Raw genomic sequence first — 23,066 nt, 5'->3', positions numbered from 1 at the left:
AAACTTGTGTTAAGATTTACACATACAATTTAGACATTTTAGAAAGCAAATGTGAAGCTTAAATGCAATGTGTGTGAATTATTTTTCACTGTCATTTTAATTTTGACTGCATCTTTACCACTATATAAAAAGCTTCAAGACATGCATTTTTATTACCCGTATTCTCTTTAATTTAGAAAATTAAGCAACTTTTAACATTTTTATTTTTCTAGCTTAAATATCTTAGGATGACTATTTGAACAACAGATACTCTGCTTCAGTCTTACTTCAGAATGTCTGTCTGTGCATCTTCTCACAAGGAGTTTTCTCAGTTACTGCCAATTCAGGATATTGGACGTAGTAAAATAGAAATTAAAAGCTCACCTTCTGGCATCGGCTCTCCTGTTTATAGCTGCAGTCAGTCTCCTCTGACAATGCAACAGAGTCCAATTTATATTCCTTCATCTTATATGGAAAACAGACACGAATATTCTGCAATGGCTTTCTATAGTCCTGCCATGATGAATTACAACATTCCTAGCAATTTCAGCGATTCAGAAAGTGCATCTGTAAGGCAGACATCAAGTCCAAATGTTTTATGGTCTGCTCCTGGCCATATTTCACCTTTGACATTACATTGCCAGTCATCACTTTTATATGCAGAGCAACCAAAGAGCCCATGGTGTGACGCAAGACCAGTGGACCATGCACTGCCTATGAACAGGTAAATATTTTATTCTTTCAGCATTTTTGCAAGTTATTACTTGACATTCTATTTAATCATTTTAAGATTGTATTTTTTTACATATGATTTTTACGCATTGGTGCATGAGAAAATGAACTCCATAAGTGCTATTGTGTTTATCTAAATTTCAGAAGTTTATTACTTTTTAAGATGGCTCTGTCTGGAAGTATTATCTACAGCTGCTGGGGTGGTTTACTCATTACTATACGCTTCATAAAGCCAGCACTGTGTAAAAACTTGGTATCTCCAAGGACTTCAATGCTGTGGCATACTTTAAAAATTCTCTTTGGGTTTAACATTGATGCAATAGGATAAACTGTGTCCAAGAGAACCATATTATTGTATGACTCGCTAACAGTGTTTAGCGGTTGCTATTCATTAACAGGACTGTCTCACTCTACAAGATTGTGTTAAAAAGCTTCTTTGGAGGCTATAGCCAGTCAAAGATCAGTACAGACAGTTGAGATTTGCACAGTAGATTCTTCGGTCAAAATTTTCATCCATGAGCAACTGGGTGTGTCTGTAAAAATACAGCCACACTTTTTCTACACATACTCCACACTTGAATACATAGGTGGGAGTCAACATAAGCATCAATTAGAGGATGCAGTTACTCAGTTGTGCATAAAATCTGTTTACAGATGTGGTCATTGCAAACACAGTTGTTCCTTCAGCAGCTAAATGTTCAGTCACAAGGTTCTTTACTTATTACAGGCATTACTGCTTGTATTCAGTATCGTGTAAAGAATCCAGATTTGATCTATTAAATTTCAATTAAATTAAATAAAAATAAAAAAATTAAATTAAAATTAAAAAATAAAATATTAATGTTAAATATCAGGAAAGTTAGCCTATTTCTCCTATTACCTACATCAGCGGTTCTCAAACTGTGGGTTGGGACCCACTTTGGAGTCCTGACCCTGTTTTAATGGAGTCGCCAGGGCTGGCTTCAGCATTAGGCAGTGTGGCTCAGGTTACAAGCCCCCTGTCTGGGGCTGAAGCCCTGGGGCTTCAGCTTTGAGCCCCCCACCCATGGTGATGGGGGTCAAGCTTTGGCTTTGCCCCCCACACCTGGGGCAGCGGGACTCGGGCAGGCTCAGGCTTTGGTCTCCCCCCCTGCCGCCCCCCCCCCGGGGTCATGTAGTAATTTTTGTGGTCAGAAGGAGGTCACAGTGCAATGAAGTTTGAGAACCCTTGGGCCTTGACCTACATTATTCCTCTGGCCCCCATCTCAGGTGTTGTATTTGTGTAAGTGCCATACACAGCCTGCAGAGGGCCAAGAGAGAATTCTATCACAGCCCTGCATTGGGAAGTCATAGCACGGCATGCCAAGAATAGGACTGAAATGAAATATCAAATAGTGGAGAGTATGAACTCTGAGGAACCAGCCGCCTGTTCCATTGATCATAAGCAGAAGTTCCAAGTAATTTTTAAAACCCATAATGAAGTAAAGTATTTGTTTAAATATGAGATACAAACTTTCCTTGAGTTGAAAATGCATAAGATCATAGAAATGTAGGGTTGAAAGGGACCTTGAGAAGTCATCAAATCCAGCCCTCTATGCTCTGGCACAACTAAGTAAACCTAGACCACCCCTGACAGATGTTTGTCCAACCTCACATGATGGGGATTCCGCAACCTCCTTTGGAAGCCTATTCCATAGCTGAACTAACCTCATAGTTAGAAAGTTTTTCCTAATATCTAACCTAAATCTCTCTTGCTGCAGATTAAGCCCATTACTTCTTGTTCTAACTTCATTGGACATGAAGAACAATTGATCACCACCCTCTTTATAATGGCCATTAACATATTTGAAGATTATCAGGTTTCTCCTTCCCGCCCCCAGTCTTCTTTTCCCAAGACTAAACATGCCTACTTTTTTAACCTTTCCTCATATGACACAGGTTTTCTAAACCTTTTCTCATTTTTGTTGCTCTTCTCTGGATTCTTTCTCCAATTTGCCAACATCTTTCCTAAAGTGTGGCACTAGAACTGGACACAGTATTCCAGCTTGAGGTTGCATCAGTGCCAAGTAGAGTGGGAAAATTACCTCCCATGTTTTACATACGACACACCTGTTAATGCATCCCAGAATGATATTGGCCTTTTTTTTTTTTAAATTATATCACATTGTTGGCTCATATTCAATTTGTGATCCACTATACCCCCAGATTCTTTTTAGCAGTACTACTAACTAGCCAATTATTCCCCATTTTGTAGTTGTGCATTTGATTTTTTCCTTCCTAAGTGAAATTCTTTGCACTTGTCTTTATTGAATTTCATCAGAATCAGATCCTATGTGCTCAATAATAGTTCACACAGCCTTAGACACATGAACCTTATACAGAAAAAAATGAATTTAGCAACAGAAATCTAATATCTTAAAGCTCAAAAAAGAGTACCGGCCAAGATATTCAAAAATAGGAACCTAAAGTTGTTCCCTCCTTTCCTCCTTCTCCTTTCACTAAAAGTTATTTTTTAATTTAAAAAGTTACAGTACTGTGAACAGAGGAATTATGGCATAAAATGAGGATATATTACACACGCACGCGCACACAAAAACTATGTTAAAAGAACATTATTAAGGTTGGAAAGTGAAAAGTTAGAAAATGCCAAAATTAAGGTTGACTATGTAACCTCAAATTGGCCCCCTGGTGTGCGTTATGATGATACAGTCTTTAATTACAAGATCACATACTACTTTTTTCACAAGACCCCTGCTTCATTCATTGCACAATATGGAGGATACTCTTTTAATGAGCAGCCATTCAATATCTTGTTTTTTGCCTCATTTTTCAATGTGTGGCCTCAGGCCTTCCTTACTGCACAGTATTTATACCCTATTACAAAGACAGAATTATTAATTCTCATGGGCATTTTTATGATGCCGTTTGAGAGGCCCAGGAGTTTCCTTTCACAACCAGTTCTAGTCTTCCCCCCCCCCCCCCCGATAGATTTTAACAATATATAGCGCTTGCTTTCTGCCTTGTAACATTTGTTAGTTATGCATTATAGTGTGTAATTTTCTTTTACTTCCAATTTTAACATTTCTAAAGTTTAATAGAGATTTCAATATTCTGAAACATAACTTTTTACAGTATATCAATGAGTAGAATTAAGGTATTCTTAATTGATCTTAATCCTCATTGTAAATCTAAAATTAGGCTAATGAACGTTTGTTCTCATTTACAACATAAAAATACAGTTATGCTTCTAACGCTAAACCCCAAATGACTTGCTTTCCTACAGAAACAGTGAAATAGATGACAGGAAGGAATATGTCCACCAGTTTTCACTCCCTGAAATAGCAGGAAATTGATCATGTGGGATACACCAACTTGATTCTAATTATCTCCACTCAGTGCCCCCTCAGATTGGCCCTTGCCAATTGCCTTGAGAGAGTATACATTTCCGACTCAGGATTTGGCAATCGGTTAAACCATGTGTGAGCCAGAATCATGCTAGTTAATCATCTAATCTTATTTATACTCTGCAGTGTATTCGTACCCAGTAATTACTCATTTTTCTTAAATCCTAGTAAACTGAATTTAGCCAGTAAACATTTTCAGCTGCCACACTCCCTTTTCATATTTTTGTGTCAAAATCTATTCAGAATAATCTCCTATATGTGCTAGATAACCACGTCTTCCTCTCTCCAGCTTTTCCAGTTTTTGTAAGCTCCTTTTATGGTGTAATACTTGCAATCTCTAATAAAATAGGCTAATTATTTTTGTCCCTTCATCCTTTCTTTAAAACTGGGATAAATCTGCTTTAGTAATAGTTAAAACTACATTGACTATGTTAAAGCATGCTTCTACATTTTCCTTTACAATCAGTGTTCTTGTTCATCCTTTCAGTATGGCTGGAGTATATTTTTAAGTGCTTTTCTAAAGTTCCACATAGAGTCTTTGGTGAATAGGTTTTTCCTGCCCCAGAAATATATGCTAGCTCCCTAAGAACTTAAAACCCTACTGCCTCCAATTCCTACTTAAATCACTAAGACTTGCACTGTTTCAGTATTGTAACTTCTGTTCACTATTTATTACACTTGCCTACAGTGTAACTTCTGTTCACTGTTTGCCATATTGTAATTCAAACCCCATTTTAAAACGCTTACTATATTTTGTAAGGGCTTGCTGCAACCTTCATTTTTGCAAACCCTGCTGTAATCTTATTAGTTTAGTTTAGATGTGTGAATGAGGTATGTATGGATGATGAAATCAACCTCCAGCCCCAGCCTGTCCTGATTAAATAGAGTTCAAACACCAAGGGCTGAAGATGCAGACAAGAGCCCTAACAAAGTAAAAAGAATCCACCCTAAAAAGAAAAGGTACAATAGAAGAAAGATGAAAGCCTGGTTCCAGGCTGAAAGTCATGTCTGCAATTGACGGGTGATCAATCACCAAACCTGAAGGCAGCGTGACACAGCAAGACCTATAGACTCTGGATTCAAACTAAAGCCTACAAAAAGGATGGGTAAGATGAAAAACTTTGGAGGAGGGTAACCTTCTGCTGGCAACATGGAAGGGCATCGGTGCATGCCCAACAGAGACCCAGCTCGTCCTCGTGCTCGGCTTTCTTGGCCAGTTAGCCGCCACAAGCTACGAACCCAAGCTGCAAACTCAAGCCACAGACTCAAGCAGGACTGGTAACTATGCAGCAGCTGCAGAACATCTGATGGGTGTGTGTGTGTGTGTGTGTGTGTGTGTATAGGTATTAGGTATAATGTGTGTGTATAAGGATTAAGATATTAGTTATTGGTCATAAATCAAATTGTCATAATAAATGTGGCATCTTGTCCCCTTTAATAAGATCCTGCTAGTTTTTATTGGTATAACACTACACTGATTGATATACCTGATCTCCTCCTGTCTATTCTTACTAGAATGTAGGAAGAGTAGAATCTGAGAGTAACTCTCAGAGGCCCTGCTACTTTGCTTATATCTAGGCACATAAATGATTATGTAAAAAGCAACAGAGGGTCCTGTGGCACCTTTGAGACTAACAGAAGTACTGGGAGCATAAGCTTTCGTGGGTAAGAACCTCACTTCTTCAGATGCAAGTAATGGAAATCTCAGAGGCAGGTATATATCAGTGTGGAGATAACGAGGTTAGTTCAATCAGGGAGGGTGAGGTGCTCTGCTAGCAGTTGAGGTGTGAACACCAAGGGAGGAGAAACTGTTTCTGTAGTTGGATAGCCATTCACAGTCTTTGTTTAATCCTGATCTGATGGTGTCAAATTTGCAAATGAACTGGAGCTCAGCAGTTTCTCTTTCGAGTCTGGTCCTGAAGTTTTTTTGCTGTAAGATGGCAACCTTTACATCTGCTATCGTGTGTCCAGGGAGGTTGAAGTGTTCTCCTACAGGTTTTTGTATATTGCCATTCCTGATATCTGACTTGTGTCCATTTATCCTCTTGCGTAGTGACTGTCCAGTTTGGCCAATGTACATAGCAGAGGGGCATTGCTGGCATATGATGGCATATATAACATTAGTGGACGTGCAGGTGAATGAGCCGGTGATGTTGTAGCTGATCTGGTTAGGTCCAGTGATGGTGTTGCTGGTGTAGATATGTGGGCAGAGTTGGCATCGAGGTTTGTTGCATGGGTTGGTTCCTGAGTTAGAGTTGTTATGGTGCGGTGCGTGGTTGCTGGTGAGAATATGCTTAAGGTTGTCAGGTTGTCTGTGGGCGAGGACTGGCCTGCCTCCCAAGGTCTGTGAAAGTGAGGGATCATTGTCCAGGATGGGTTGTAGATCACTGATGATGCGTTGGAGAGGTTTAAGCTGAGGACTGTAGGTGATGGCCAGTGGAGTTCTGTTGGTTTCTCTTCTGGGCCTGTCTTGTAGCAGGAGGCTTCTGAGTACACGTCTGGCTCTGTTGATTTGTTTCTTTATTTCCTTGTGTGGGTATCGTAGTTTTGAGAATGCTTGGTGAAGATCTTGTAGGTGTTGGTCTCTGTCTGAGGGGTTGGAGCAGATGCGATTGTACCTCAGTGCTTGGCTGTAGACGATGGATCGTGTGGTGTGACCGGGGTGGAAGCTGGAGGCATGAAGGTAGGCGTAGCGGTCGGTGGGTTTTCGGTATAGGGTGGTGTTAATGTGGCCATCGCTTATTTGTACGGTGGTGTCCAGGAAGTGGACCTCCCGTGTAGATTGGTCCAGGCTGAGGTTGATGGTGGGATGGAAGCTGTTGAAAGCATGGTGGAATTCTTCCAGGGCCTCCTTCCCATGGGTCCAGATGATGAAGATGTCATCAATATAGCGCAGGTAGAGAAGGGGCATGAGTGGACGGGAGCTGAGGAAGCGTTGTTCCAGGTCAGCCATAAAAATGTTGGCATATTGTGGGGCCATGCGGGTGCCCATAGCGGTGCCACTGGTCTGGAGGTATATATTGTCACCAAATTTGAAATAATTGTGCGTGAGGATAAAGTCACAGAGCTCAGCAATAAGTTGTGCTGTGTCATCATCAGGGATACTGTTCCTGACAGCTTGTATTCCATCTGTATGTGGGATGTTAGTGTAGAGAGCCTCTACATCCATGGTGGCCTCCCTGATTGAACTAACCTCGTTATCTCCACACTGATATATACCTGCCTCTGAGATTTCCATTACTTGCATCTGAAGAAGTGAGGTTCTTACCCACGAAAGCTTATGCTCCCAGTACTTCTGTTAGTCTCAAAGGTGCCACAGGACCCTCTGTTGCTTTTTACAGATTCAGACTAACACGGCTACCCCTCTGATAAATGATTATGTAGCTTCTGGGGTTTTTTTGCATACTGTTGTTGCCTACATGCACACAGAACACTATATTCTCTCCAGTTCTAGCTACAAATTCTGTTTGCCAAGGACTTAAGATCTGCTACAGTCATCCAAAAGGCATGATGCTGTGTTTTTTCTCAGTTTAAATTAAATACAGTTTGCTTACAACACACTTTGTTCTCTGGGTATACATTATGAAATAATTCCCTAGCAGCACTACCTCTTTCTAAATCCCTCTAATTTCTTATTGTTTTCTTACAGCATCCAGTGACATGAATCAACTGATTCCCTATTCTTATCACAGTTCCCATTTACATTACTCCATCCTTCATCAGATCAATAAGTATTGTATTTGGAACTGGTTGTTATACCTCAGAAACAAGCAACGTTTTGCTCTTAGTGACCTTGCCCCTCTCTCTTTCCCCTTCCTACTTGTATCCAGGCATCCTTTTGTCCAAGAGTCTTGCCATTAGTACATTTCAACATGGTAACCTCAGTAAAGGACTTATTGATAAGTCTCACTGTCCCCAGTCTACTGAGCTGGCCCTTGAGATTTCAAATTCAGTTCTATCAGTTATTTGAGATTCAGCCAGCTGGAATGAATGAATGAAGCCCCTCATTAGGGAATGAATACATCTGAAGCAAGGTGTGTAGCACAACCTGCATTCTGTTGTCACTAAAATGAAACCAAGACCACTTTCTCACCAGCAATTAAAACACTTGCCAACCCCCCCCCCCCAAATAACTCTGTGATCAAAACCCTGTCTCTTGATATTAGTACTCTCAGACAATTCAGAAATGCGTTCTTTTGGTGAACCTCAGGACACTCTTATGCTGCTTATGAGATTCGTTTTTGGAATAATGAAGGAGGGGAAGTTTCCTGACTTAAGATGGATTCAAAATAGAAATTTACCTGGAAATTGCTACAGTTAGAATTGTCCATTGCCTGTGACTACCAGTACATAGCAGACTAAAGTCTATTTGCTTTCCATTTAGTTTTTATACTGCATCAGTCATAATGGTATCTGAGAGCTCCGGTTCCCATGGCAAATTTCCCAAATACGGCATCCAATCATGTGCTGCTCACTTACCATTCACTAGGTCCTGTGTATTTAAATTTCTGTGAGTTTGTATAATTATCACCTCAACAGTACAATCTATTCGCCCGGGTGCTCCAAATCTTTCTAGACAATCTGTATCAACAACATTAGAATTACAGTATTTGTTTTAATTACGTTGAGAGACAAACACTTAACACAGAGTGTTTCAGATTGCAACATGCTCAGTAATAATGAGCCTTTAAAAAGGCTAAAGTGAATACAATGAAAAATGAGAATTTGAAATATATCCTAAATTTTTTACTCTTTTATAACTGATTGTTTACTTTTCCTTCAGAGAGACATTAAAAAGAAAATCTAATGGCAGTGATTGTACAAGTCCTGCTGTGAATAGTCCTGGTTCAAAAAGAGATGCACACTTCTGTGCAGTCTGCAGTGATTATGCTTCAGGATATCACTATGGCGTTTGGTCTTGTGAAGGATGTAAAGCATTCTTTAAAAGAAGTATTCAAGGTAGGAAAAATAGTTTTGGAAGCCTTTGCTTCAAAAGGTGGTGTCTTTTATGATCATATACATAAGTTGCAATTAGTGTACACTAGTATAACATGATTTGAATACTTCATCTTATGGTCGCTTGTTTGTTGGCATTGGGAAGGGAATGGACACTTGATCTCTTTAGGGAAGGATACAAAATATGTTGCCATTTAAAACCCTGGAGCAGACATATCAGAAAAATGGCACCTCAGACTCTTACAGATTACTTTGCCTTCAGAAATGCAAAGTTGGTGTAATAATTGTGGCTGATAAAAGGTAGAGATAGTGGGTATAGGGTGGAAGGATAAAAAATAACTAAAAGTTTCACTGATATAAATAATTTAACTCTGAAGAACTTCACTCATACTAGGTAAAATCTAAAAGTTATTTTCATGGAGTCACATTGCAGCTCTTCTTAACTAGGATCAAGATAAACCTCACCTTCTAATCTTTGAAAGCCTTACTGCAAAGTTTTAGTTCTCAAATACTGGAACTCAATGCAAACCCACTGATGACTGTAGGTACATAATGTATTCTCTCCTTGCCTACTGTTACAATCTGTGGGGTGAAATAGTGGCTTCTGCATCCTTTGGTTGGGGCTTTGGCCCACTGGACACCAGTAAGCTTCAATAACCTCTCCCTTGGCCTGCTCCGAGTCTTCTCTGTGCTCTTTTAATTAGATCTAGGCCAGACTCTCTCACCCTGTAATATCTGGGGTATGAAAAGGCAGGCCTCAGTAGTTTCTCTGCTCATACTTCTCTTCCCCTTTTGCAATGGTATTTAGTGATGTGGAAGTACTTGCATGAGTCCTGTGTAACAGGGTAAATTTCACCCACTGAATAGCAATTTGTACAAAAGTGGTTTGCCTTTTCAAGATAGCATATGTACTGTGCATGCAACATAACAATGACTGTCAAATCTGCATGTAGTGTGAAATCAGGAAAATCAAACCTAAAATAATAAATGAGACTTTTGTGTACATATTCAGTAAATTGGTCTTGTAGTATTATGTCCAGGAAAAATGTTAACCTGATTATATGCTTTGCTCACCTACACTTTAGCATTGAACAGTATACGTGTTTTAGTTCATTGAACATTTTAATTCACCTAGGCAGATAACATTTGGTCTTAATCCAGAGGTTCTATAAATAAAAAAATGGCCTTCACTACACAAAACACATTTTACACTCTGCATCCAAGCTAGTTCAGGTTGTTGCTTAACTTCCCCACCCCAAAATCCTGAAGTTTCCTTTAGGCTACCTAGCTGACTTTGTGGGAGCTGTATTAAATAAAGTTATCCCTTTTGACAATCACCATAATACTTTGCAATAGCCAATGTGAATTAAATTATCTGTAGTTCTTACTATTTTTTTTAGTATTTAAATGCCTCTACCTACTGCATAAAATACTGTGGGATTACAGTTATTTTCTGAAGTACAGTTACACACTGATTTATTGTAACTACAATCAAACTTGAAGTAAAAGCACTGTATTCAAAAATTAAAACTATGATTTCTTCATGAGAATCTTTATGATTTGAGTAATTGTCAAGTTTTTACAAAGCAAATAGTGAAAACATAATTTTACTAGACACAGAGAAAGAAGAAGGTTGTTACCTACCTGGATCCCAATGCTTACTCGAAGAAAAATTCTTATTGAGGTCAATGGGATCTGAACACAGCAAGTTCCTTACAGTTTAGTCAATCTGAGGATGGCTTAATGTGCACTGTAGCACTTCCCCTTTAGGGGATTCTAGGGACATCAGCAGTTAGGTAGTCCCAGGCAAAATGGATTGATTTGAACTCTGCTGCCAGTAAGCCAGAGATGGCAGGCAGAAGATGCCTGAGCAGGATGGATCCCCCAGTATTTAAAGGCTTTGGGGGCAAAATTTTAACTTGTTACCATGGCAGTTGGTACAAAGTATGAACCCCTCTTACACGAGAGAAGAATCATGGGGAAAACCCTGATCACCACGCTAAGGGATGTACATAGCTATGCTGGCATCGCCCTCTAGTGTAGACGCAGCCAACACCAACAGGAGTTCCTACCCTGTTGGTGTAGGAACACCATCTCTTTGATCAACATTAGCTTTGCCAACAGAAGCACTCTTTCATCAACATAGCTGTATCTACACTGAGGGGTTTTGTAGGCATAACTATGACAGGGATGTGGTTTCTTCACACCCTGATTGATGCATATATGCTGATATAACTGTTCAATGTTGACCAAGCCTGAGTTTTCCTTCCCTCAGATCAGTGGAGGCTGATTTGACCCTAAGCAATTTGAGAAATCCCTTAACTCTTTTGTTATCATGTTGTACTGCACAGATGGAAATTAGTATCTTTTGCCCTGAGCAACATTAATTTGCTTGCTATCAGATATTTGTAGTATCTTATGGTCCAGTTCTGCTTCCACTGAAGTCAGTGGGAGTTTTGCAACATAATTTTGTTTTTCTTTGGGAGCATATGTTAGTATTGTGGCTTTGGCTTGAGGCCTTTCACTTTTCTTCATAATATACCTTCTGTTCTGGTGTTGACAGATCTTTACAATTGTAGAGTTTTGTATTGTTAGTTGGCACAGCAGCATGCCAGATAGGAGAGTTATGTTCTTTATGGGCAAGGAAACAAAAACAAAACCCCTGGTACTTCCCTATTGAACTCTCAGTCTATATGGAGTTTATAGTTGTAGTAGATTAGGGGTGGAGGCCACAAAAGGCAAATCATTTTAAGGTTTTAGCTTGCACAGAAAATGTGGAGGAAGTTTTTTAAAAGTAACATTATTTGGCACCTCTGACCCTCAATTAGAAAAGTGGTGCTCAGGAATATCTACAGTTCAGCTAAATGTCTCTTTAGCTGACCAGTTTTAGGGCTAAATTCTGTCTGCATAGGAGTCAATGGCAGTTATGTATGCATGCAACTGAGGGTAGAAGTTGTTCCATTAAAGAATATGGGGCCTATGTTCTCCTTCCTTACACAATACAAAGGGGAGAAAAGCAGTAGGAATTAAGGCAAAAAAATGCCCTAAATCTGCAGAATGGATGGAGTGACTTTATCACAGTGTCAGTAGACTTGCGCCCCCCCCCACTCCCAAGCCTGCAGATAGTCCTTCATACCTATTCAGTATGTGAGTGATTCCTTAAAGATTATTATTATTATTATTATTTATTATTTTTTTAAGTGGAGCAGTGATAGATGAATGGTTAAAACTACAAACTAGTCACTCTGTGGTATGCTTTCTCCATCCTCATGCACATTTCTAAGTAGAAATCCGAATGGGAATTAATGTTACTAAAAGAAGTTATAACCCTCTATGTGACTCCTAACACACACTTGCTATGTGAGCCTCTAATGGCAGCATGACTTCTGAAGGGGAGAGAGGGTTTTTTTTCCCCTCTTTAATTTCAGATTGTTTATTTTGCATTTGAAAGGACTTGGTATGCAATCAATTTCACTGATTCCTCTGTATAGTCAGATTCATATAAACAACAGGGGAAGCTCTCTATCATATCTTAACAGGAAAAAGAAAAGAATTTAAAACAGAAAACATGATTTGTAAAACCACAAAAATTGAACAGTATTGAAACTACTTTAAAATAATTTTTAAACAGACAATATTTCAGGTTGACTATCTCTTTAAATACTATTGGTGAGGTTTATGCCTCTGCTTCAGGCCTTTTGTGCCAGGTAAAGTGGTTCGAAAAGCTCTGATTCTGACCAAGGGAGAATTGTTCTGGTGTGGGCACTGCAGAAGACAGCCATATGCTGTCCACGTACCCCCTTTTCAAGCAAAGCAGGTATGAATAGCATGTTGGGGTAGAGATGGGGTGGAAGAGAAACGTTAGGAGCTGAAACTGCAGCATGTAGTGCAGAGGAGACTATGGGCAGCACAATTTCGCATATGCAGGAAGATACAGACTGCTGTAACTTAGACTGTCTCTCAGGATTGTCTAAATTTCAGGAGTTGCTCTGGACCTGTGTTCCCTCTAAGCTGTGCAGTTGGGCGGCCGCCAAAGAGTGATTAAAGTGCTTCGCACTTGATTAGGAGAGCCATGCACATCTGGCTGTGTGTGTTCAGGTGCCACCCCTGCTTTGCAGCCATATTGTTCCTGGGATACTTCTGCTGGCTGTGCAGAGTGGGGAGGCAGGGAAGAAGGGAGGTGCTGATGTCAGGGTGTCCCCCTTCTCCTGCCCCCCACATCTTCACAGAGCAGGGGAGAGGGGACAGCCTGGCTCAGGACTCAGAGCAGGAGAGAGCTGCCTTCCAGGTGAATGAGTGAGTGCCTTAAAGAGACGGTGCACAGTCTCTGAGACTTCCCCAGCAGCCAGCTCTCTCTCTCCTCTCCCCTCCCCCCTGCCCATGTACCCCATCTCTGCAGGGGGAGGGGGAAAGACAGGGTTCAGAACAGCAGGAGAGCTTTCAGTGAGTGCCTTAAAGAGAGAGTGCGTGGCATCTCTCAGAAACTTCCCCAGCAGCCAGCACACATACTATTTCTGTGTCTCGCACACATGCTCTCTCTCACTCACTTTCACACTCACTTCCCAACACATACAAGTATTATTTTTGTTGTTACTTCTTGGTATTTCCTTCTGCAATGCACATATATTCTTTGTAATTTTATTCTTTCAAAGTGCTGTTATTTTAGTTTTTTGACTGGTCTATGCATTTCATCATTTTTATTTCTCTCGTACATTTACATTTAATTATTTGAGTAGTGAGTTCTAAAATGCCTAACCTGTCCTGGCTGGAGTATCCCTATGGTAACTTTTTAAAAATATATATTATATCTAGTTTTTTTGTTTCTACTGATGGTGCACATCTGGACATACCTCGGTGCACATGACAAAATTTATTCCACACATTGATTGGAAAAAATTAGAGGGAACATTGCTCTGGACCCTGGTGCAACCTAAAATCAGGAGGCAACAAAGGTGGCTTAAAGCCACCTTATAACCCTTTTGCCCAGGTTGAACTGCTTTTTTGTCAGTCACACCTGCCAGTAAGACATTAGACAAACTGTAACCTGATGTTTTTTAAGCACTGTAGGTTGAAAAATTCAAGGTTGGAAAATATTTTAATTTTACAAGAAAATGTTCACAGTAGCTCAGTTAAAATAGTTACCCTTGGGAAAAGAACTCCTGAACTGCTTGTTCATGAACCAAGAACATAAAATCTTCTGTTATTTTTTGATGGATCTATTAATTTTACAGCAATTAAAAATATAATTCCTCTTCCCCCCCCCCCCCAAATATATGAGAGAAGACTGATAAAAAACCTGTAACTGATAGAGAATATTTTGCATCCATGGCTAATTTCTGCAAGGGAAATGTACAGTATTTTACGGGAAGTGACTTGGTTGTATTTAATTAATAAAATAATAGTCTACTCCAGTACACTAGTGAAACCCCTTAGGCAAAATTCTCTGCTGCTGAAACTCCACTGAAACAAGTGGCATTGTGCCAGCAAAACATGCACTGATAATGAAAATCTGCTTTATAGAATACCTAGAATCAGAATGTTTGAGGTTTCATACAGCATGGAAATTAGGCACTTTGGGTAAAATTTCCAAAAGCATTTACGTCCAATTTTCAAAAGTGACTTAGACACTTAGGAGCCTACGTCCCATTGATTTTTCTAAGACTTAAGAGCTGAAGTGACGTAGGCACTTTTGAAAAAATTACTCTTTGGTCCTGATTCAGGTAAGTACTTAACACATTAAGTAGAAACACATGCTTAATTTTCATTGATGTAAAAGCTTAAGTTTTTTCCAGAATCAGTGGAAAATCATCTATAATGATTCAACATCTATAATGATGTTGAATACCTTTGCTTTGTATATATTTTGCTCTAACAGTAGTATTCAGCATTATTTCAGCTACAAAATGTTTTTCAAGTTACCTAACAGAAGAAATTTAACATATTGTTTGAGATTTAAATTTTTTTTCTTTATATCCTGTTGCAGGACACAATGATTACATCTGTCCAGCTACCAATCAATGCACAATAGATAAAAATAGGCGTAAAAGCTGTCAGGCATGTAGACTACGGAAATGCTGTGAAGTAGGAATGATGAAATGTGGTGAGTTTTTATCCCCTTGTCTTTTCTATACAACTTCTAAGTTATGCTTAGGTCTAAAAAAAGGCATGGCAGGTAACTAAAGTAAGACTTAAATTTACACGTAGGAGGGAAATCACTGATTTTTCAGGAGAAAGAGTCACTCCAGTTAGTATTCATTTTGAGAAGAAAAATAGTAGGAAGCATTAAGGCTCCAGTCCTGCAACGTGTAGCATGCAGGAAGACTGCTTTACTTTTGCAGATGCAACCTGAAGGCAGTTCACCTGGATGTTACACCTTGCAGGATTAGGTCCTAAGGCAATGTCTATGTGACAGGTTGGATCACAGAACCCCCCTTGGGAGCTGCCACCTGATGTGCCAAGACTACTACTGCCCCTGCTTTCCTGACTACTACTGCCCCTGCTTTCCTGCCCTATCAGCTTTGGACTTCAGTGCCCTGCCTGGTTTGAGCCAGACTCGCTAGCCTGCTGCAAATCCAGCCCCAGGTCTGAATCACGTCCCCTAACAGCTATAGGCTTACCTGAAAGTAGGTTACAGAAGTGTTCTTGTCTTTAACACTCAGATGCCCAACTCCCAATGGGGTCTAAACCCAAATAAATCCATTTTACCCTGTATAAAGCTTATACAGGGTAAACTCGTAAATTGTTTGCCCTCTATAACACTGATAGAGAGAGATGCACAGCTGTTTGCCCACCCAGTTATTGACACATACACCTCTACCCCGATATAACGCTGTCCTCGGGAACCAAAAAAAATCTTACTGCGTTAGAGGTGAAACCACGTTATATCAAACTTGCTTTGATCCACCGAAGTGCACAGCCCCGCCCCCCCCGAGCACTGCTTTACCGCGTTCTATCCGAATTCGTGTTACATCGGGGTAGAGGTATACTCTGAGTTAATTAATAAGTAAAAAGTGATTTTATTAAATACAGAAAGTAGGATTTAAGTGGTTCCAAGTAGTAACAGAAAGAACAAAGTGAATTACCAAATAAAATAAAACATGCAAATCTATGTCAAATCAAACTGAATACAGATAATCTCACCCATAGAGATGCTTCAGTAAGTTTTTTTCCTCAGACTGGACACCTTCCAGGCCTGGGCACAATTCTTTCCCCTGGTACAGCTCTTGTTCCAGCTCAGGTGGTAGCTAGGGGATTCTTCATGATGGCGCTCCCTCTTTGTTCTGTTCCACCCCTTTATATATCTTTTGCATAAGGCGGGAATCCTTTGTCCCTCTGGGTTCCTATCTCTCCTCACTGGAAAAGCACCAGGTTAAAGATGGATTCCAGTTCAGGTGACATGATCACAAATTACTGTAAGACCCCAAGCCTTCATTCCTCCCAGCCTGACTCACAGGAATGCTTGCCTGCAAATAGAGCCATCCAGTCAATTGTCCTGGTTGTTGGGAGCCATCAAGATTCCAACCCACCATTAATTGCCCACTCTTTGCATAATTACAGTAGGCCCTCAGAGTTATATTTCATATTTCTAGTTTTAGATAAGAGTGATACATTTATAGAAATAGGATGAACACACTCAGTAGATTAAAAGCTTTGTAATGATACCTTACAAGAGACCTTTTGCGTGAAGCATATTCCAGTTACGTTAGCATATTTTCATAAAATCATATAGAGTGCAATGTCAGTCTACACTTAAAAGCTTACAAAGACACAGTTGTGGTGATAGAACTGTGCCACTGTAAGAGTGCTCATGTAGCTGTGTTGTGCCGATGGGAGAGAGCTGTCTCCTCAACATCATAAAACCAGCTCAATGAGCAATAGTATCTATGTTGGCAGGAGAGCATCTCCTTCTGACACAGCACTGTACACACAAGTGGTTATGTCAGCAAAGTAATGCACATTGGAAAAAATCTGAACTATACATACAAAATAATGGGATCTAAATTAGTTGTTACTAGTTAAGAAAGATATTAGAGTCATTGTGGATAGTTCTCTGAAAACATCTGCTCAGTGTGCAGCGACCATCAAAAAAGCTAACAATATTAGGAACCATTAGGAAGGGAGAGGTAATAAAACAGGTTCAGAGAAGGGCAACATAAATGAGTAGGGGTATGGAACCACACAAGGAGAGATTAAAAGAGACACTGTTCATCTTAGAAAAGAGATGACTAAGAGGGGTATGATAGAGATCTATAAAATCACTATTCACTTTCTCTCATGCCATTCATGAACTGTTGCTGCCTATGTGAAGGGGTAAATAAGTTTAACACAAACATAAGGAAGTACTTCTTCACACAGCACACAATCAATATGTGGAACTCATTGCCCAGGGGATATTGCGAAGTCCAAAAGTATAACTGGTCTCAAAAAAGAATTAAGTAAGTTCATGTAGGATATGTTCATCAATGGCTGTTAGCCAAGATGATGCCCCATGCTCCAGATGTCCCTAACCCTCCCAACTGCCAGAAGTAGGGACTGGATGACGGGAGATGGATCACTCAAAATTACCCTGTTCTGTTCATTTCCTCTGAAGCATCTGGCAATGGCCACTGTCAGAGACAGGATACTGGCCTAGATCAACCATTGCTGATTGTCTAAGCTGAGGGAAATATAAAAAGTAAATAATGATAATAGGGTAGTTGCTTTAATCTGGTTCTCCTGAAGTAAGCCCCCCAATCCTGCAAATGTGTGCATATCTTAACTTTATGTACTGGGTAACATTTTCAGACGTGTCTGCCCCATTTTCAGAATTGATTTAGACACTTAGGGTGCAATTCACAAAGGGGGTTTAGGTGTCCAGTGGCCAAAAGTCAATATTTAGCTGTCACTGACATTCACAAACCCATGCTCAGTTGCTGCCTAACTCTGTAGGCACTTAAAATCCCTAGGCACCTAAGTTTCCACAATTAAAGTCCCCAGACACCTAAATCTGGCGGCTGTGCACATGCCCAGCTGATGAAAGTCCTGTCACTGCCCAGTGCTTGGCACCTATGGGTATGTCTGCACTTTGAACTGGGGGTGTGATTCCCAACTCGAAGAGGCGCATGAGCAGTGCAAGTGGCAGGAGGGGCTAACTGCCTCCAGCGTAAGCCCATCAAAGACACTAAGTACATACTTGGGGCAGCTAGGCCCTCCCACCGCTCACACTGCTGGGCTGCAATCTCCTTTGAGAGTGCTAGCCCAATGACAGCTAGCATTAATGTGGGTCCTCGAGTTGGCAATCAAACCCTCAGCTTGATTTACCCTAATTTAAACCTAAGCCCCACTGGGATTCATAAACTAGACCTTTCCCCGCCTATCGTGCCCTTGAGGGAGGAGGATGAGCGGTGTTCCTTTTTATGAACTTTTGCCCAATGGATAGAGCACTCACTCAGGATATGGGAGGCTTGGATTCAGTTCCCACCTTGATGAGGGATTAGAACCTCGCACATCCCATTGGCTATAGAGTCACTTGCTTGTGGAACCAGTGAATATTTAATTTATACAGTAGAAGAACTCCAACAGTAGAGATGGAGAGAGACCTGACCCACAATACCCTGTAGACAGGACACTCTCTTGGGAGGTGGGAGACCCAAGTTCAAATCCTTACTCCACATCTGGTAGAGGGGGGAATTGACCCCTTGTCTCCCACATCCTGGCTAAGTACTCTAACCACTAGGCTAAAGAGTCACAAGGTGTCTCTTGTTTCAGAGGATTAGTCGCGTTAGTCTGTTCAATTCAATCAAGGTGGAAGCAGCCTATTCCCAACAGTTGACAAGAAGGGGTGAATATCAGAGGGAAAATTACTTTTTGTAGTGACCCAGCCACTCCCAGTCTTTATTCAGGCATAATTTGATGGTGTCAAGTTTGCAAATTAATTCCAGTTCTGCAGTTTCTCGTTAAAGTCTGTTTTTGAAGTGTTTTTTGTTGAAGAATGGCCGAATAAAAAGTAATTTTCCCTCTGTTGATATTCACACCTTCTTGTCAACTGTTGGGAATGGGCGGCATCCACCTTGATTGAACTGTCCTCGTTAGCACTGACCCTCCACTTGGTAAGGCAACTCCCATCTTTTCATGTGCTGTAATATATAAACTGCCTACTGTATTTTTCACTCCATGCATCTGATGAAGTGGGGAAGTGGGTTTTAGCCCACGAAAGCTTATGCCCAAACAAATTTGTTAGTCTCTAAGGTGCCACAAGCTCTCATGAATCTCACCCTTAGGTCCAGATCATTAGGTGACTTAAATAACTTTAAAATTCTGGTCTTTAGGAGCCTAACTCCCATTGACTTTCACTGAGTCTTAGGTGCCTAAATGCCTAATTTCATTTTGAAAATGCAATTTAGGGTCCTAAGTCACTTAGCCACTTCTGCAGATTTTACTCACTGAGTAGTTAGTGACTTTGATGGGACTATTCACAATCCATAAAGTTAAGCAAGTGTAAGTCTTTGCAGGAATGGGACCTAAATGAGCTGCAGTATCTGAGTTTCAAAAATTGCAGGAGAATGGTTTTTAAAAGTGACCAAAAAGTGTTCTAATTGTGCTGAAAAACGAAATCTCTAAAACACTTCTTTAAGTTCTCTGGGCAGAGACTATTTTGTTTTGTGTTTGTACAGTGCCTAGCACAATGGGGTGTTGATACATGACTGGGCATGATAGTAATTATTACTACTGCTGATCTAAATCTTGGATTGACACTGCCCACTTATCTTCCTAAATTTATAGAACTGGAATTTTTACTGTTTTCTCCCAAATATACTCATGTTCTAATAACATTCAATGTAGACTAAAACTGCTCCTTAAAAATGCTTAAATATGAGAATTTTAAAGACAAATATCAGTGTTTTTTAAAATAGTTACATTGAAATCAGATAAGTTTCCTCAAATGAAATTCATGAGAACTCTGTCTAGTTCAGTTTTTTGGAAAATTCATAGATTCTAGGACTGGAAAGGACCTCGAGAGGTCATCGAGTCCAGTCCCCTGCCCTCATGGCAGGACCAAATACTGTCTACACCATCCCTGATAGACATTTATCTAACCTACTCTTAAATATCTCCAGAGATGGAGATTGCACAACCTCCTTAGGCAATTTATTCCAGTGTTTAACCACCGTAACAGTTAGGAACTTCGATGAAAACACAAATTACATACCTTGCAATCAAAACTGAATTGTCTCAAAGAATCTCATCAGGTCACTTACAAGACATCTGTGAGAAAAGGTGATGTCTATCAAATTTAGATTTTGGGTTGACGTGAGCAACAGAAGCCTACTTTAGTAATATGGATTGTAGGCTCAATCCCACAGTTCATTAGGTAAAGGTCTCATTGACTTGCATATGCCCATGCATTTAAAACAAACTGCAGTAATTAAAGATGTATTTTTTCATAGAAAATAAAATACTATTTTCCATGGAGCAAAATGATAAATTTTCCACTTTTTTTTTCTTGTTAGAGATATGCTTTAATAGGACTGTTTACTCTAGGGACTAGGAAAGTTCATTCCATTTTCTCCTAAATAGAGGTTTCTTCCCCCTCTTCTACTGAATGGTTTGGTTTGGTCCACTTTTGGTGCTGAAACGCAGGATGGGAGGGGATACTTGGGAAAGTGGACTTTTGGCAAGCTGGGGCCGGTATGGAGCTCTGCTTCCCAGCAGAGGGACAACATAGTCCATTAAGCACGGAAAGCTTCCATAAAGTAAAACCCAAACTGAGTTTGCAAAATCTGGCATGAATATAATTTCAGATTTTAAAGCCAACAAATCCTCATTGGGGATTTCATCGACAGAAGTTTTCAATAATTTAAAAATATGATTGGTTTGTACATAAACCCTTTGAAACAATGGAAGACATTAGGAAAACATTGCTGTGCAGTCTCCTGGTCTGATTTTTCTTCTCACCATTTAAGAAGGCAGTGATGTCTAAGAAGTCCAAGCAGCAGACCACAGGTCGTGAAGGTGATTTTTTTTTTAGAACTTTGTATCAAGGTGATACTGGAGATTAATATGGGAAATACCACCACTGCCAAAAGAAAAATGAGAACCTCAGACACTGCATCTGCAAGTTTCTCCTTAGGAATCCTTGTGGCTCACTCTTCAGATTAAGAAGGCTAGTACACTGGTAAATTTCACATCAGAGAAAACACATCGCCACATCAACAGCATCAGAAAAAAATGCCAAAATGACCAGCTGTGGAAAAGTAACTGTTTAACACCTCACCAGGCACAAGGGGAAAACAGAATTCATGCAAAAAATAAAAAATAAACCCAGTCCAGCAGGCTCAGGCAAAGTGTATCAGAAAAGTTGGATAATTTGTGGGTGATGTGTGCGCAGCACCATGCTGATTACCCTTTCTACCTGAACCTGTCCTTCAAGTATGGGTATCTTTGCCCTCAACTTGTCTTACTTTTTCAGTGTGGACTGGGAGCTCCTTTTGCAGCGTTGGAGGAGCTGAGACGATTTGGAGTTCCACTGCCTCAGCTGAATATCTTTTGGAGCTTTCTGATATTGGCCTGACATGGATTGAGCCATTTATCCAGGGCAATCAAGAAGAGGGGAGGTACTCATCTTTTTGCTATCCTATCCACTCTGGGAGTGGCTAGGTTGGTATTTTTTGTTTGTTTGTTGCTTCTGGGACTGGAGTAGACCCCTTCCTTAATGACTCTTCAGGTTTCCTATTGACTGGGTTTATTTTTTCTTTCACTGTTTCTTTTTTTGCATGAATTTTGTGTTTCTCCATGTACTGCCAATGAATGGTATTAAAGGAGTTCAGAAAATACAGAGCCTGATTTTTCAAATGTGTGGGTCATTAATGGAATGTCCAAATCTTGTCTTTCAGTACTTTCATCAGTCAATAGGCTTGTCAGGCTTTTTACAAGTTCATGTGCCAGTTTGAGTTGCTAAGTGCAGGATTTAGATGTCCTTTTTCCCCATGTTAGAAAATTGAACTCACTTTTTTAGGTGGAATTTTCAAATATTCCAAATTTACTTATGTTGTTAGAAATGAAAGAAAATGACTTTCACAACACTGTGTGGAATTCAAATTCAGTAACTGCACTGGCTTTCATTGTAGCCATTGTAGAAATTATAGTAATTTAATCCATTGTTCTGCAGTGTCTGGCAGACAGCAACTTCTTTGTGATCAGTATAGCTGAATGAATTTGTGGGTACTCATTCAAAAATACATATAAAAATTAAGCTCAAATATCAAACAAAAGTGAATTTTGAATTGTATATTCATTTGTAAAATTCACAGTTCATGCTGATTTTGTTAGTTACATAAGCCATCATTTAGGGAGCAAAAGCAATGCTCCTGACTTATGTAACTATTCAACAGAGCAGAAATTGGCAATATTTGCAACTTACAAATAAAAAGCAAACAAATGATCTGCAAAGCAAAAATCATTTATTGAAGGAATTTTTCATTTTAAATAATGAAAGAATTAGAACATTTTGTAATTTGTTCATGGTCAATTAGTGAACAAAAAAAAGTAAGTTGAGTAAATTATTTAATATGATGCATCTGTTCTGCTCTGGTGACTAGTTTTTATGCTATCCCAGGCAACGTGTGAAAATAGTGCTCTGATTGTGGAGTCCCATATAAACTACAGGGGATGTTGTTAATTACAGCTTTATTCTGCAAAGTGAAGGTATCTGGTAAAATGACTGACTTCTGCATTCTTTACCAAAAAACCTTCTCTGGTATTACCTGCATTTTCTGGATTATATAAATGAAGAATGGCATTTAAGTGACTTTCCAAAGGTTACATAGGAGTGGGAGAGTAACAAACCTTGATCTCTGCATGTCAATGTGTTTATTTGCTAGACTGCAAGCTTTTCATACAGATTGCTTCAAATTGCTGTACTTAGGCCAAATATAACGTTGAGCTAATATGTCTGCACATTTTTTGTCAAGTACTTAAAGAGCTATAGATGAAAAGATAGGATAAAATATTAAGAGTGCACTATGTTTCAAAAGAAAT

The 23,066-nt window shown here is 39.8% G+C and overlaps 1 protein-coding gene across 1 annotated transcript in view; it reads left to right on the top strand.

Moving 5' to 3' along the window:
* Positions 1-239: 239 nt before the first annotated feature.
* Positions 240-23,066, top strand: part of ESR2 (estrogen receptor 2) — an 84,475-nt gene continuing 61,648 nt past the window's right edge. The window contains exons 1-3 of the mRNA XM_034767826.1: positions 240-703; positions 8,878-9,053; positions 15,034-15,150. Of these exons, the coding sequence (XP_034623717.1) occupies positions 273-703; positions 8,878-9,053; positions 15,034-15,150 (724 nt within the window). The 5' untranslated portion in view covers positions 240-272. The remainder of the gene's footprint in view (positions 704-8,877; positions 9,054-15,033; positions 15,151-23,066) is intronic.

Source organism: Trachemys scripta, chromosome 4 (genome assembly GCF_013100865.1).
Source record: "Trachemys scripta elegans isolate TJP31775 chromosome 4, CAS_Tse_1.0, whole genome shotgun sequence".
NCBI lineage: Eukaryota > Metazoa > Chordata > Testudines > Emydidae > Trachemys > Trachemys scripta.
The sequence above is the reverse complement of the archived record's forward strand: the minus strand, read 5'-3'. Positions and strand labels throughout refer to the sequence as shown.